We start from the raw sequence: 13,859 nt of genomic DNA on the forward strand, positions 1-13,859 counted from the left end.
TATTTGAATAAATGAATACATAAACAAAGGAAATAGACTTTGAACTAAATTTTGGAAGCAGAACAAGTTTTCCAGAAATTAGAGTCACAGGAATCTGATATGAAACAAGGATATAATATATCAAGGACAGGGTCTAAGGGGGAGGGAGTTTGAAGTCATCTAGATTAACAATTAGCCACTGATTCTCCAAAGGTGCCAGAGGGGTTATTTATAAACTGTCTTATCATAAATCACTTCCTATAGTACTTTCTTTCCCACTAGCTATCAAATTTTTGTTTTTTTCTATAGGTCCAGCCTTATCCTACCCATCCTTCCCCTACCTTCCCCTCTCTTCCCCTCTCCTGTCCTAAAATGAATTCCTTCCCTGGATACTGTGGTTTCCTCAAGATCCAGACCCTATTTCTTTTCTTAACTCTACTGATGACATTCTTGAAGGAGCAATCCTAGTTCAGTGACATGTCTTTTTTTAACTCCTTATACTTCGGCTTCCCGGGCATCACATGGGGGATGCTCTCTGAAAGGTCACTGGAGGCCTCTCAGCCTTATCCTGGATGGCTCTCTACCTGTGGCATTGTGTACACTGCAGATCACCTCCCTGTCACCCCACCTGAATCACTGTCTTGTATCCTTTGGTGTCAAATGACAGACCTTCCTCAGGCCTCCCTTGAAGCCCTTTCTCCGTCCATCTCCTTTGCCTACTCTGTCCTTCTACCTATATCTACCTGAGGGTTCTTCCTAAGAATTTTTCATGCTTTATGCTACCTTCTACTTGGGAGACGCAACAACCCCAGGGGCTTCAGCTGTCACCTGTATGTGGATGATTTTCAAATCTGATTCAAACCCTGAATAGAATTCCTTCCTTCTCATGACATGTGAGAAAACCCAGTCTTAACATATCTAATATCAAAATCTTCTGCACACTAGCCTCCTTTATTATTTTTTTTTTTGAAATTTCCTATTTTAGGAAATGACACTATTTTTCCAGTCACCCTGAAGAGAAATCTGTGTCCTCTCTAATATGGTTCTCACAGCCCCACAGTCAACTGGGAGCCAACTGAAGGTTCCATCTTTTCAGTTATCCCCTCTGTCCTCTCGGTGACATTACCAGCATAACTGCCTGGATTCTTTTGTTGCTTGGACTAGTGCAATAGCCTCCTAATTTAGGGTTGCCAGATAAACATACTGCAGGGAAAATATTTATACAAAAATTATTGTTTATCTGTAATATAAGTTTAACTGGGGCTGTAGTTTTTTCTTTAACCATTTTTTCTTTCTCTCTTTCTTTTATCTGATAAACTTGCCCTAACTAGTATACTGCCCTCTGATTTCTTATTGTTTCAGTCTCCTTCACTCTCCTGTCAGAATATTTCTAAAGCCCACTAGAAGATATTCTGCAGAATCAACAATAACCCTCTGATGGACCCAGGTAACCTAGAAGGAGATAACCAAACTCTTCAGGATTAAAGGAAATCACCACTCAGTCCCAATTTACTTTTCTAGCTCTTCTGGTTACTTGGACTACGTATGGGAAATTCCATTCATCTAAGTATGGGGAATCACCCAGTCCCAAACTTACTGTGTACTTTTATTTTCATGCCCTTTTCCCAAATGGCTTAGATTAGAATTCTCTTCTTCCTTTAAAAGCAAATCATGCCCAGTCTTCAAGGCAGAGTTCAAATGCCATCTCCTTTATGAAGCTTTAGCTTATCCCCTTCACTACTATTTCCCACTGTGATTGCTCACAGTTTTTTTCTGCATTTCCTTAGCAGTTTCATTCTACTACAGCATCCTGCATTCTTTCTGTACATAGTTAGATGTTACCTGTGGGCAGGGGCTGTGTCTAAGTAATTTTTATATCCATAACTATCAAAGATATGTAAGTCTATCTATTAGGCTCATTTGACCAGCAACTTTGTGATTCTGGTGGCATTATTCTCCCCAGTTGTAATATCCACATATCCTAGTCCAGGACCCTACATTTAATAGCCATTTCTTATTTTTTAATTGAATGGAGATGATTTTATTTGGGATAATGCACTTTCTTTGGGTTCATTCAAGTTAAGTTTTCCTGTATGGTCAATACTACTTTAATTCATTAGTTAAAAACTTGCTTTGTTCTAGAAAGAAATAAAGATGACTTAATATCTCATACATAGGCACTTATATAAAGGAATTTAAATGAGGACTTAGTCTTATATAAACACATTTAACTGGGTTGCTTTACTATGAAAAAGTTAAGAATTCAAATTCATTATGTCAAAATGGTAAAAAGGGAAAAAAGTCTAAATTAGACTGGCATAATAAATATTCATTCCAACTTTTTTTTTTGCAATAGGTTTTACAGGAATCATTTTTAATAAAATGAGAGACAGCATGAATATGAATTATTTAAACGAAATGAACTCTGGGCCTTTAAATATACAAACCAATTCAGAGTCAAGGCAAGGATTTTCTTAAATGTGAGATTACTTATTTTCTATCTATGCCTTCTCAGTTATCAAACAGATCATTATTGGAAATGAGTTAGCATCACACAGGAAATATGCTTGCAAGCATTATACGGTCCTGAGGTTTACCATGCAAATCTGAGCTGGATGATTGTCAAAGAGGTGAAGTGTGGGATGTGAGATAAATAGCCACTGCCGAAGAAGCCTAGACTCAGGAGACCTGTTTGTCCTGCTGAACTGACATCTTTGCTAGTAAGTTCAAAGGTAGACAATGTTTGTTTCCTGTTTCACTTCCAGATGTTGCCTGTGCTTTCCCAGTCACTCAACAAAGAAGGCATGTGACACCTACACACATTTCTGGAATGACATCAGGAAAGAACATGTCACTGTGGCTCTTGTTGACTAGCAGGATAAACTTTGGGGGGCCGGTGCACAAATTTCAAACCCCTAATTCTTCTTTGGGTATCTTTCCAACTTTGTTTACTCTTTAATAAATTTAAAGAAAAACATGGTTTATGAATACTTCCTTTACATGTTTGCAAAAAGAATGTAGAGAATATTATTAAAGTATGATAAAATATTATAAACGTGTGTCTTTTTCAGCCTCCCACAACAAAGAGATTATGTAATGATGGGAGATCCATGAAAACAAATGACTCATCTTGATGACTGCTTTTTGGTGAGGTTACTGGCTGTGGACAAAGGGGCTGCTTTGTGCTTAGCCTCTCTCCTATTGTCTTCTCAGCCACGACCATAGAGGGAGAAGTGAAGGAAGATATTGTGGTGTTTTTCTTGAGGCCTTGTAGTGGCATGCTAAGATTAGCCCTTGACAAGAAGATTCCAGCAGGGTTGGCCTGCAGCAGGATGAATGTCACAGGTCTTTGCTCTGTCTAGAGAGTTTGTATTTCATGAATTTTCATTTTATATGGTAGAGAACAAACAATCTTACTTTCTCAGAGATAAGTACTTGCCTGGAATTTGCCCTAATGTCGACAAAGTTTGTTCAAAATGTACCTACCCATAACGAAGTAAAATCTCAGGTTCCCGTAACCAGTAGTGTCCATGTATGGAGTGCATAATTTTCTCTCTCCATCTTTGAGGAAGACCATTGATAAACCTGATTCTATTGTTCCACATTCTGTACCAATAACAGCTCCCAAGATGTCCCATCTTTAAAACAAACAAAAAAAGAATCATTGAGATTAGACTACTAAATCAATAAAGTAAAAACTTTTTTTTAAATTAAGAACATTTATTTAGCAATGAATAACTCTGAAATGAAGGTGTGGTACTTCAGATTTTAGGCAATGAATATACTTGGAATACATCCCGTTCATAGTTATGGTTCTTTTCTAGAAATGATTAGTTTAATCAGTACTATGCTAGTTTGCCTACCATGTGGCCAGAGCGTACTCCAGAATGGGGCAGTGTTTACTCTCAAACTACTTGCAATTGAGTTGGGGAATCAGATGTGAACTAAGGAAACAGTGAACCACTGAAGACAGTATCACAATATAAACCCTTGTATGATGTTTTGCATATTAAAAATAGTTATAAAGTGAAAACCTGTAAGAGCTGGCAAAAGTCCAGCAAGATTTCAAAAAGAAGACAGGATTTTAAACTGGGTCTGGTCCAATAGGTCTTTGGATATGTACATGAGAATTGAAATAGTCAACTCCTAGTTAGTGCTAACTTAGGTATCAGCTCCTTTTTCAGGCACTTCACAGATTACACTCATTTAATTCTCACAGAACCAATATGACAATAACTATTTCTATTCTATTTTTTTTAATTTTTAATGTATTTTTTGGTACTGGGAATTAAACTCAGAGGTTCTTAACTACTGAGCCATATCCCCATATCCCCATTCCGTTTTTTGTTTTTTTTTTTAATTTTGTAGTTGTAGATGAACAGGATGCCTTTGTTTTATTTGTTTATTTTATGTGATGCTGAGGATTGAACCCAGCGCCTTACCCATTCACACAGGCTAGGAAAGCACTCTGCCACTGAGCTACAGCCCCAGTGCTCCACATTCCTTGGTTTTTTTATTTTGAGACAGGGTCTCTTAAAGTTGCTTAGGGCCTTGTTACGTTTCTGAGGCTGGTCTTGAACTTGTGTGATCCTATGTCTCAGCCTCCTGAGTCTCTGGGATTACATGCCCAACTCTATCCCTATTTTGGATAAAGGAACTGAGATTCAGAGAAGCTTACGACAGTCAACAAAAGATGGGGACGGTACTCAAACCCATGCAATCTGACTCCTGAGCCTGTCACATACTGTATTTGGGGTTGATGACAACATGTGAGTATAGGCTGAGAACTGGGTATGATCCCGATCTATTAACAGTGAAATATTAACAGACAGTGGAGTGTGTGTACTGGGGAACAGCAGAAAATACATTTGATTATGAAGCAACTCATGAAGAGCTCAGAAAGAGGAGTTCAGTCTCCATTCAGTAGAACTCAGAGTGATATTTTTAAAATGCAAATATGATTATGTGCCTCCTTTATTTATCCAAACAAATTCCAAACTCCTTAATATAGAATATAAGGTCCTTCCTGGCTTGACCCAAGAACACTTTTCTGGCCCCACCTCCCTAGCTGCTCTTTGTCACTCCTTATATTCTGCCAAACTCTTTGGCTATATAACACAAATTTAAAGTATTAAACTTTTTTTTTTGGTCAGGTCTCCATACTATTAGTCATTGTCTACTGAACAAACTCAGAGTCATTCTCCAAGATATCCCTTAAATATCATATGCCTTTCTATATGGCCCTTCCCAGACTCCCTCACTTCCCCTAGACAGCCCCACCACCCTCTCAGAGTCTTCCTTCATGATGCCACTGCTCACTGCATATTGCTATTACTTCTTTATATGCCTTTCTTTATCCTTGATGTGTCAATTCCTAAGACAGGTGTTTTATTTTTATATTCTTAAATTTAGCCCAGTGTCCAATATCCAGTAGAAACTCAATAATCTGTGTGGATCGATGGAGGCATGAAAGGATTCCAGATCCAGAAAGAATGTAAAAGCTAATTCAATGGGCTCCCTGAATTCCATCTTCACGTTCCTCTGCTTTCTCTAACTTCATCTTCACCCTCTCCTACAAGACAGTTGAGAAAGGCTACAGGGGTACATGACTGGAAGTGGAATTACTGTGTGATATGTCACTTCATATTAATTCTTCAAAACAATTGGATAAATACCTGTTCCTGTTATCAGGTAGGTTTAAGACTCCTGTCTCCCTACAAGTTCACCTTCTCTTGATTTTGTCAAACTTTTATAATTTGACCTAAGAGAAGGGAATGAAATTTTATCTCACTTTGGCATTTCCATGATACTAATGAGGTTGGAAATCTTTTCATGTTTATAGCCAGTTGGAGTTTGCTCTTCTCTGAGTTGTCTATTTCTACCCTTTGTCCATTTTCTATTAGGATCTGTCTCTTCTGTCTCATTTTCTTGTGATTTAAATGTGTTTACTCTGGATAGTAATTATAATCTTTTCTTGGCTATAAGTATTTTTTCGTTTTGTTTATGTGTCTTTGGATATATAAAAAGTTTTGAATTTATCTTTTATTTATGCTTGTGACCTTTTTTCTGTTTAATAAGTATTTCTCTGAGATCATAGAGAGATTCCCTTGATTTTTAAAGTTTTGCTTTTCCCCTTTTTGTAGTTTTAATTCATTTGAAATTGATTTTGGATAATAAATGAAGTTGAGATCCAGTTTAATTTTTTCTATAGAGACAATCAGTTACCCCAGCACTATTCACAAAATCCTCCCCAAATGATTGACTGGTAATGCCACTTCTGTCACAAAACAATCTCCTATAAATGTCTCCAGGCTCCAGCCCCATTAGTCAATATGGCTATCTCTGTGTTGAAACCAAGTGGTTGGAATTACTATATCTGTATAATAACTCATGATAGCTGTTACCCTCCCTACATGCCTCTCACTTCTTCATACTTGGTCTTGGCTGCTCTTGAGTCTTCCTAGTGAACAGAAGAATGACCTTGTTTGAGTTCCATGAACAACCATGCTTGGGCCAGGATAAGAATCCACGATTTCTGTTTTCACTCATAAGAAACTATCTATTTAATTGTTGCTCCTCTGTAAATAATCTTTTTTCTCTGTTTGCTTGCCTTTTTTTGTCTTGGTCTTTGGTATTCTAAAGGTTTTTGATGAATGAAGGTATAGGTTTATTTATGTTTTGAGTAACTGATGAGCCTTGTTACTTTGAGGATTCATATCTTTAATCAGATCTGGAAAATTGTAAGTTACTGTCTTTTAATATATTAATCCTTGCCCAGTCTTTCTACATTTATTCTGGAATTTTAGATCTATGTATTTCATATTATATTTTCATGTCTTTCACTCTTATTATTTTTATTTCTTTCTGTATTGCATAGCCTGTGCTATTCTCTCAGCTCTATCTGTAGTACAGTATTTTAATTCTTCAGTTCCTTCTAACTTTTTAAAACTATACAGTGAATATTTAATTTCTATGACTGTATTTTTCATTTTTAAAAGTTCTCCTTGGTGCTTTTAAATATCTACTAGGTTTTCTTAATAGCATCCCTTCTTTAAAAAAATTCTTTAAAGTCATTTAATCATATTTGTTTTATATCTCCCTCATAGTTTCTTTTACCAATTTCTCCTTTTATTTATTTGCTAACTGTCCTTTTTGGTGTATCATAAAATCATGTAGTTGATAGTTTCACGTTGTAAGTTCACCTAATTTCCTTATGGACTTATTTTCATTGTGAATTCCATGGGGGTTTTGCATTTGTGTTTATGAGCACTTCAGAGCTTCCCTGGTTCTGAATTCATTTTTATACTAATTTCTCCACTAAGAATTTTCTAACCAGTCATGGTGGTGCTTGCCTGTAATTCCAGCAGCTTCAGAGGCGGAGGGAGGAGGATGGTGAAATCAAAGCCAGCCTCAGCAAAAGCAAGGCACTAAGCAACTCTGTGAGACCCTGCCTCTAAATAAAATACAAAATAGGGCTGGGGATGTGGCTCAATGATTGAGTGCCCCTGAGTTCAATCCCTAGTACCAAAAAAATTTTTTTTCTTATAACCCAGGTAGAATGAATGCGAATTTTACATTTGTTTAGGGTGTCCATTCCCTTGGGAATGGAATCAATGAAAGGAGCTATTATTCTAATTATGTCTTTATGAAGGAGGGACTCTCCAGGGTCCCAGCTTTATACAAGAATATCAGCTCTAGCTGCCATCTGTCAAGTGTCTTGTATGGGTATTTTAACCCAAATTGTTAGCCTTAGATTATATGTGGGTGTGGTATGCCCTGAACTATCTAAGTGTGAGCTAGAAGGCTAACAATCTAGGTTTAATCTTTGCTCCTGGCTTCTGCTCATTTCTTTCCCTAGCCTATGGCTAAGTATTAAAAAGAATTATCATACTAATTCAACATTTCCGGGAAATGACCATGTGAACTCAGATTTGTCATTACGACTTCAAATTTTTCAGCAGGATGGTACTATTGACAATGATGAGGAATGAAAAGAAATAAATCAGCTCATTTTAGACCCTCATTTAATTATATTAGGGATGTTAACAACAAATTAAAGGGCTATGTCATCTTTCAGATCAGTGGCTTTTGTCAAGTAGTATTCAATTTTTTTTAAATGCTAAATAATCAACAATTTTTAAACACAGGTTGGTTATTGACTCTTCCACTTATCTTTAAACATTTAAATTACATACCCTGTATCCTTGGTGACTTTATTATAAAGAAAGTAATTTCATAAATAATAAAGCAAACAATTGTTAGTTGCTAAATATTAACAGTTCTCCAAGGTATGAAGATATGTTCCCTTCTAAGAAAATGAATATGATGATTATTAGCCATAAATTCCCCCATCCAATTCTTAGGATATATTGAAAAGCATTGCTAAAAAAGAAAAGAAGAAAGCATCTATAAGCAATGTATTTAAGTCACAGATTCATCTCTCAACAAACAGACTCTAGTTCCACAAAATTTCATAAAGCAGACTAATTTTGCTGTAAGTCAGTAAGTGCAGATGGAATTACAGCTATGTTAGGTAAAATGTTCAATTATTCAAGTAAAAAAACCCATAATTTTTATATTTCTTTTATAAAGCTCATCAACTATAGTGGATTGCTTAATTCTATTTGCAAAGCAAAGGTCATTCAGGGAAATAATTTTTAGGAACACCAAATAAATAACAAATAACTACACTGCCACACCATTGGCAATAGGTATTGAAGGTGACATGATAATTACACAATTCCAAATATAATAATTTTAAGGATATAGTTTATGATAAAAGATTAATATTTTGAATTTTTACATGGTATTTTAAAATTTTAAATATTTAATATTTAAAAACTCATTTTTTTCTTATTTTCTCTTATTTCTTCTACTTGTTTCTTATCATGTTTAATTGGTGATTTGTTATTTGCACAATTATAATCTATAAGTGGAGGAAACTAGGACACACAGAGGTAAATGGCTTGCCTGAGGCTATTGTCTGGCTCTAAAACTGACATCTCCTGTTTCTCAGTTTGCTGCAATCTTAGTAGTTATAGTTCTAAAGAGGGGACTACACGAGGATGTGTTGAACCATATCAGTTTATAACAGATTTAGGACCAAAACCTTAGGAAATGCATAGGTGTGTGTGTGTGTGTGTGTGTGTGTGTGTGTGTGTGTGATTATATCAATCATTCAAGGAGTACATATAAGTAATAACTTTTTGTAACAGCTCTTCCTGGCACTGTCTCACTTGTAAATTAACCAGGAGTCTCTCCTGATGCAGACATGAAAAACTTCACACTGGTTCATTGGTCTTTTACTTGCTCCATTTATCCCAATTAAACCACTCAGCCTACTGATCCACAAAGCAAGTTAAAGTTATAAATGATGCAGATGATGACTCCTTTTAGACATCTATCTGCTTTAGACCATTTTAAAGGAAAAATTAAATTGAAAAAGATGGAATTGTCATAGACTAAAAGAACCTTTATTCAAGTGAGAAATGAGATTACTAGTCACTTTCAATTATTTGTTGTAAATAACTTTTCTAGATTAATCTGAAATAAATTATTTTTACAACCTCTAACCACAAAGCTGTGTGAAATACGATTCAGACTGTACATGTATTTTCAATCTTTATTTTAAAATCCAACACACCCAGTTTTACTCTCAGTCTTTATTTTTCCTGCTAAAGCTGTTGGAAGACAACAAAAGTGAAGTTAATGTCTTTTTAAACTGAAATATTTATTATCAAATGGAATGGGAAAGTTTAGTTTACTTTGAAGAGAGAGAAGCAGAAAATCTGCTTTCCTAAATTTTTACAAATTATGCCTTTGGTAAAAATTCCACTGCTTTGAATAAATTACCCTGCAATTATTAAAAATTCAGTAGGAGCTTGTTATAGCACAAGCTTTTTTCTTTCATGAATTTATATAAACACTGGCTCAAGCATAGTTAGAGGCAAAATATCCTTAAGTGGATCCCAGAGCTACCTCGGCTGCTGAGAGCCTTTGGGGAGAATGTTTCCTCTCTCCTTGGACTTTAGAGTCCCAATCTGTGTGGTCACAAAGTTGTGATCATTTCCAGTTTTAAAATGATATAGTCCCTGATGCCCTCCTAACATAATAATCCCATTAAGTGAAATTATAACATAACCAAACCTTGGAGACCAGCAGTTTGAGGGGCTCTATAGTTTTAGTGATATCTTGGATGGTACCACAGTTTCCCTCAAAAGGAATGTTGCTTCTGTGGTTTAAATGATGTTTTCTCCAAGGAAAAGCAGTTCTACATGAACTTCATTTAAAGGAATGTTCCCCTAAGGGGGTGAGCTCTGTACAACATAGCAATTTATATTTATTCTTTTATGACTAATTATAAAATAAAAGCCTTTATCTTATTTCTCACGAATACATTGGTATCTATTATTTATTACAAATAGCATGGGGTGATGTTGGAGCACACACTAAAAAAGTTTCCTATCAATAAAATGCCTTGAGGCAACCTCATTCTTTAGAGATAGCAAGGTCACAATAATATTTAATTTATAGCTTTAAAATAAGACTTTCTATTTTTTGTTGTCATACCAAAAGGAATAGTCTTGTAAGCAAAAATCATCTGAAGGAGTTTCTTAGCTAGCAAGCTGATGGTCCTCTCTATCAACTCTTTGGAATGCTTTGTGGATAAGATTGTTTTAATCAGCTTGTACTTCAATACCTTTAAAAATGATGTATTCTTTGAAGGGGGATTTGGCAATCAAAACTGAAATTACATACATACACTCATACACAAGTACATGTACACACACATGCTGAAATCTCAAATTTTCACCTTTCAGCAAATATTGTAAAAAACATTCTTGTGTACTTGTTATTTTGTCTATCAAAAGGGGTTTGGTTAGATAAACTTGTAAACTGCCTTTCTGAAATAATGAAGATTCATATTTATGGACTAGAAGATGCATTTGAAATATGTTTTTAAGTTTAAAATAATCAAGTTGAAGAGTAATGTGCAAAATGTGGTTCTAGTGTTGTTATTTTGGAGAGAAATTTCTGAATATATGCCAACATCTTAACAGTGAGGGTTAAGCATGATGGGACTTTTGACTTTTACTTTATACATCTGCTTTGCAACAAGTAAATAATTTCTAGGGGGAGAGAGAAAGGTGGAGGGAGGGAGACAGAAGGAGGGAGGGAAAGGCATTCAGTTTATATGTACTATAATTCAGAATGAAATTTAAATCATCTCATTACGGGTTGGAGAAAACATTAAGAATATAAACAAAGGAAACAGAGACCTAATATTTTAATCAGATTTTTCCCTACTAATATTGGCATAAAGTACGCTAACAGTAACAGACCATTTCATATTGTATAGAAAATTTGTTTTACTATATTCTCCAGGATATATGAAACCACCTAAAGGTGGCAACTTTAGGTATGAGCTAAGGTATAGAACAAAGCCTGGCTAAAAGACCTTATATTTATCAAATTCATAAGTATTAAAAAAATCTCATATGAATTCTCTGATGTTGAAAAAGTTCATTACATTCATAAGGTCTCTATTTGGGAAATATTCTCTGATATTTAATAAGGGATGTGCCATAGGTAAAGACCCTTCCACATTCATTTATATTCATGAGGCTTATCTCCAGTACGAGTCCTCTGAAGTCTAGCAAGATGTGTACTTGCACTGAAGGCTGTGCCACCTTCATTGCATTTCTGGGTTTTCCCTCTACCATGACAGCTTAGTGAAGGTAAAGGATGAGTTCTATTTGAAGGCTTCCCAGCATGCATTGCATTTCAAAGATTCTCTTCTTTAGTCGGCTCTCCTGTATCTCACTCACATTCAGTTTTTTTCTTAGGTTCTTATTACATGCATCATGTTTATTTACACTCTGTTTGGAATAACACTAATAAAGAATGTTGGTTTTCAGAATGGTTAGAAAGCACACAGGTTGCTCATTAGTAAGAAAATAATACAACCTAGATTGGAGGTTGTTTAAGTAAATAATCTATTGGCTGGGACATGACAGAATCTCAATAAATGTTAGTTTACTTTTCTCCTTTGGTAAAATGTAGTGCTATTTTCGTCTTAAAATAATTCAAAATAGTAATTCAAATGAATTGTAAATTGTTTCTTTTTTCCATACCAGAATGAACAGTAATAATCGTGAATGACATTGCAGTAGAATATGCAAAGTGTTATTGCTGAAACAATTAATCAAGGAGATACCTAACTGAAAGAAAATCTGTTTGTACTGTATCTACCTGTGGGTCTTTTGCACTGTTTTAAAATTTCTATGAAGAAGTTCCAGACTAACATCAGCATATACAGCTTATTTTTTGTCATCTGAAAAATTATTCCTCTTACTCTAAAAATGCAAGGACAATTTTCTTTTAAAAAAGTGATATTGGAATGAAGGTCAAAAGAAAACTAGAACAAGGAAGAAGTGATGTCTGTTTTTTAACAGCTTATAACAAGTTTACCCTGATCTATTTGAACACCTCACATGGTTTTTAAACATATCGAATCATCACTTCAACTAATGTTATTTCCCCCATGATGTATTTTACTTGCTTATTTAGAGAGTGATTTAAGTTCCATTGAATTATTTGACTTGGTGGTTTTTTTATATCTTACTAATTAATATGAGTATAATTTTCCTGGAAGCTCCATTTTGGCAATATCATGTTACTGATAATAATTATGGTTGAGACAACAACTAATTTTTAACTTGTTTGATTGCTTGCGATGTGCCACATATTATGTAAAGTATGCTACATGATGCATGAAATATTGCTTTTTAGCCCTTTTAATGTTTAAACCTGAATTCTATTTTATGCCTCATTGCTTCTTTTGTTACCTTTGCCTGGAATATTAGCTCCTCTTTAACTTTAAACTTATTGTGTTATTTTAGTTTGTGTCTCTCATAAAAGGCAATAATGTAGATAATTTTTTTAAAAAATATGTGATACTCTCATTTAGTAAGTGAATATAACTTGCTCAGATTTTCTGCATTACTGATTTGCTCATATAGGCTCCTGATAAGCTGTATTCTGTCTGTTTTCTACTTACCCTGCTTTTTATTGTTTACTTTTTTCATTCTCCCATGTTAATTGAATGCATTAGCAGTTATCTAGCCTAGGGCTGGGGTTGTGGCTCAGTGGTAGGGCATTTGCCTAGCACATGTGAGGCCCTGAGTTTGATCCTCAGCACCACATAAAAATAAAGGTATTGTGTCCACCTACAACTAAAACAAAACATGTTTTAAAAAAGAAGTTATCTCCGCCATGAAGAATGATAAAATTATGGCATTTGCAGGCAAATGGATGAAATTGGAGGATATCATGCTAAGTGAGATAAGCCAATCTCAAAAAACTAAAGGACAAATGATCTCGCTGATAAGCGGATGAGGACATATAAGGGGGGGTAGGAGGGGTTAGCGTTAGGGTTAGGGTTAGGGATAAGGAGGGTGGTAAGAATGGAGGAAGGAAGGACTGTACAGAGGGGAAAGAGGGGTGGGATGGGTGGGAGGGGAAGGGAAAAAAATAACAGAATGAATCAAACAACATTGCCCCATGTAAATTTATGATTTTTAATTAAAATAAATAAAAAAAAGAAAAAAAAAGAAGTTATCTAGTCTATATCTGGTGTATCTAAATTGTCAACACATATATTTCTATCTGTACTCCTGCTTTGCTATGAATAGGAAGAATTAAGCAGGATCTAGATCCTCATATTCCAACCAAGTTAAGAAGCTTGGCAGCATTTTAATTTCTTATTCTGCATCTCTTCTTGTCAATCACCCTCTGTGCTCTTATGTTGAGGTCATACTTATTTTAATTCCAAATTTTCATTAAATGTTTTTAAAAAATAAGTATGTATTTTGACCAAA

General features: G+C 35.1%; 1 protein-coding gene across 3 annotated transcripts in view; it reads right to left on the bottom strand.

The window, feature by feature from the left end:
• The window catches only part of RELN (reelin), a 472,616-nt gene that overhangs the window by 161,018 nt on the left and 297,739 nt on the right, over positions 1-13,859 (bottom strand). For all 3 annotated transcript variants that reach the window (XM_079149959.1, XM_079149958.1, XM_079149957.1), the window contains exon 12: positions 3,466-3,617. In XM_079149959.1, the coding sequence (XP_079006085.1) occupies positions 3,466-3,617 (152 nt within the window). The remainder of the gene's footprint in view (positions 1-3,465; positions 3,618-13,859) is intronic.

The sequence above is a fragment of the Sciurus vulgaris genome (genome assembly GCF_902686455.1).
Source record: "Sciurus vulgaris genome assembly, chromosome: 8".
Classification (NCBI taxonomy): domain Eukaryota; kingdom Metazoa; phylum Chordata; class Mammalia; order Rodentia; family Sciuridae; genus Sciurus; species Sciurus vulgaris.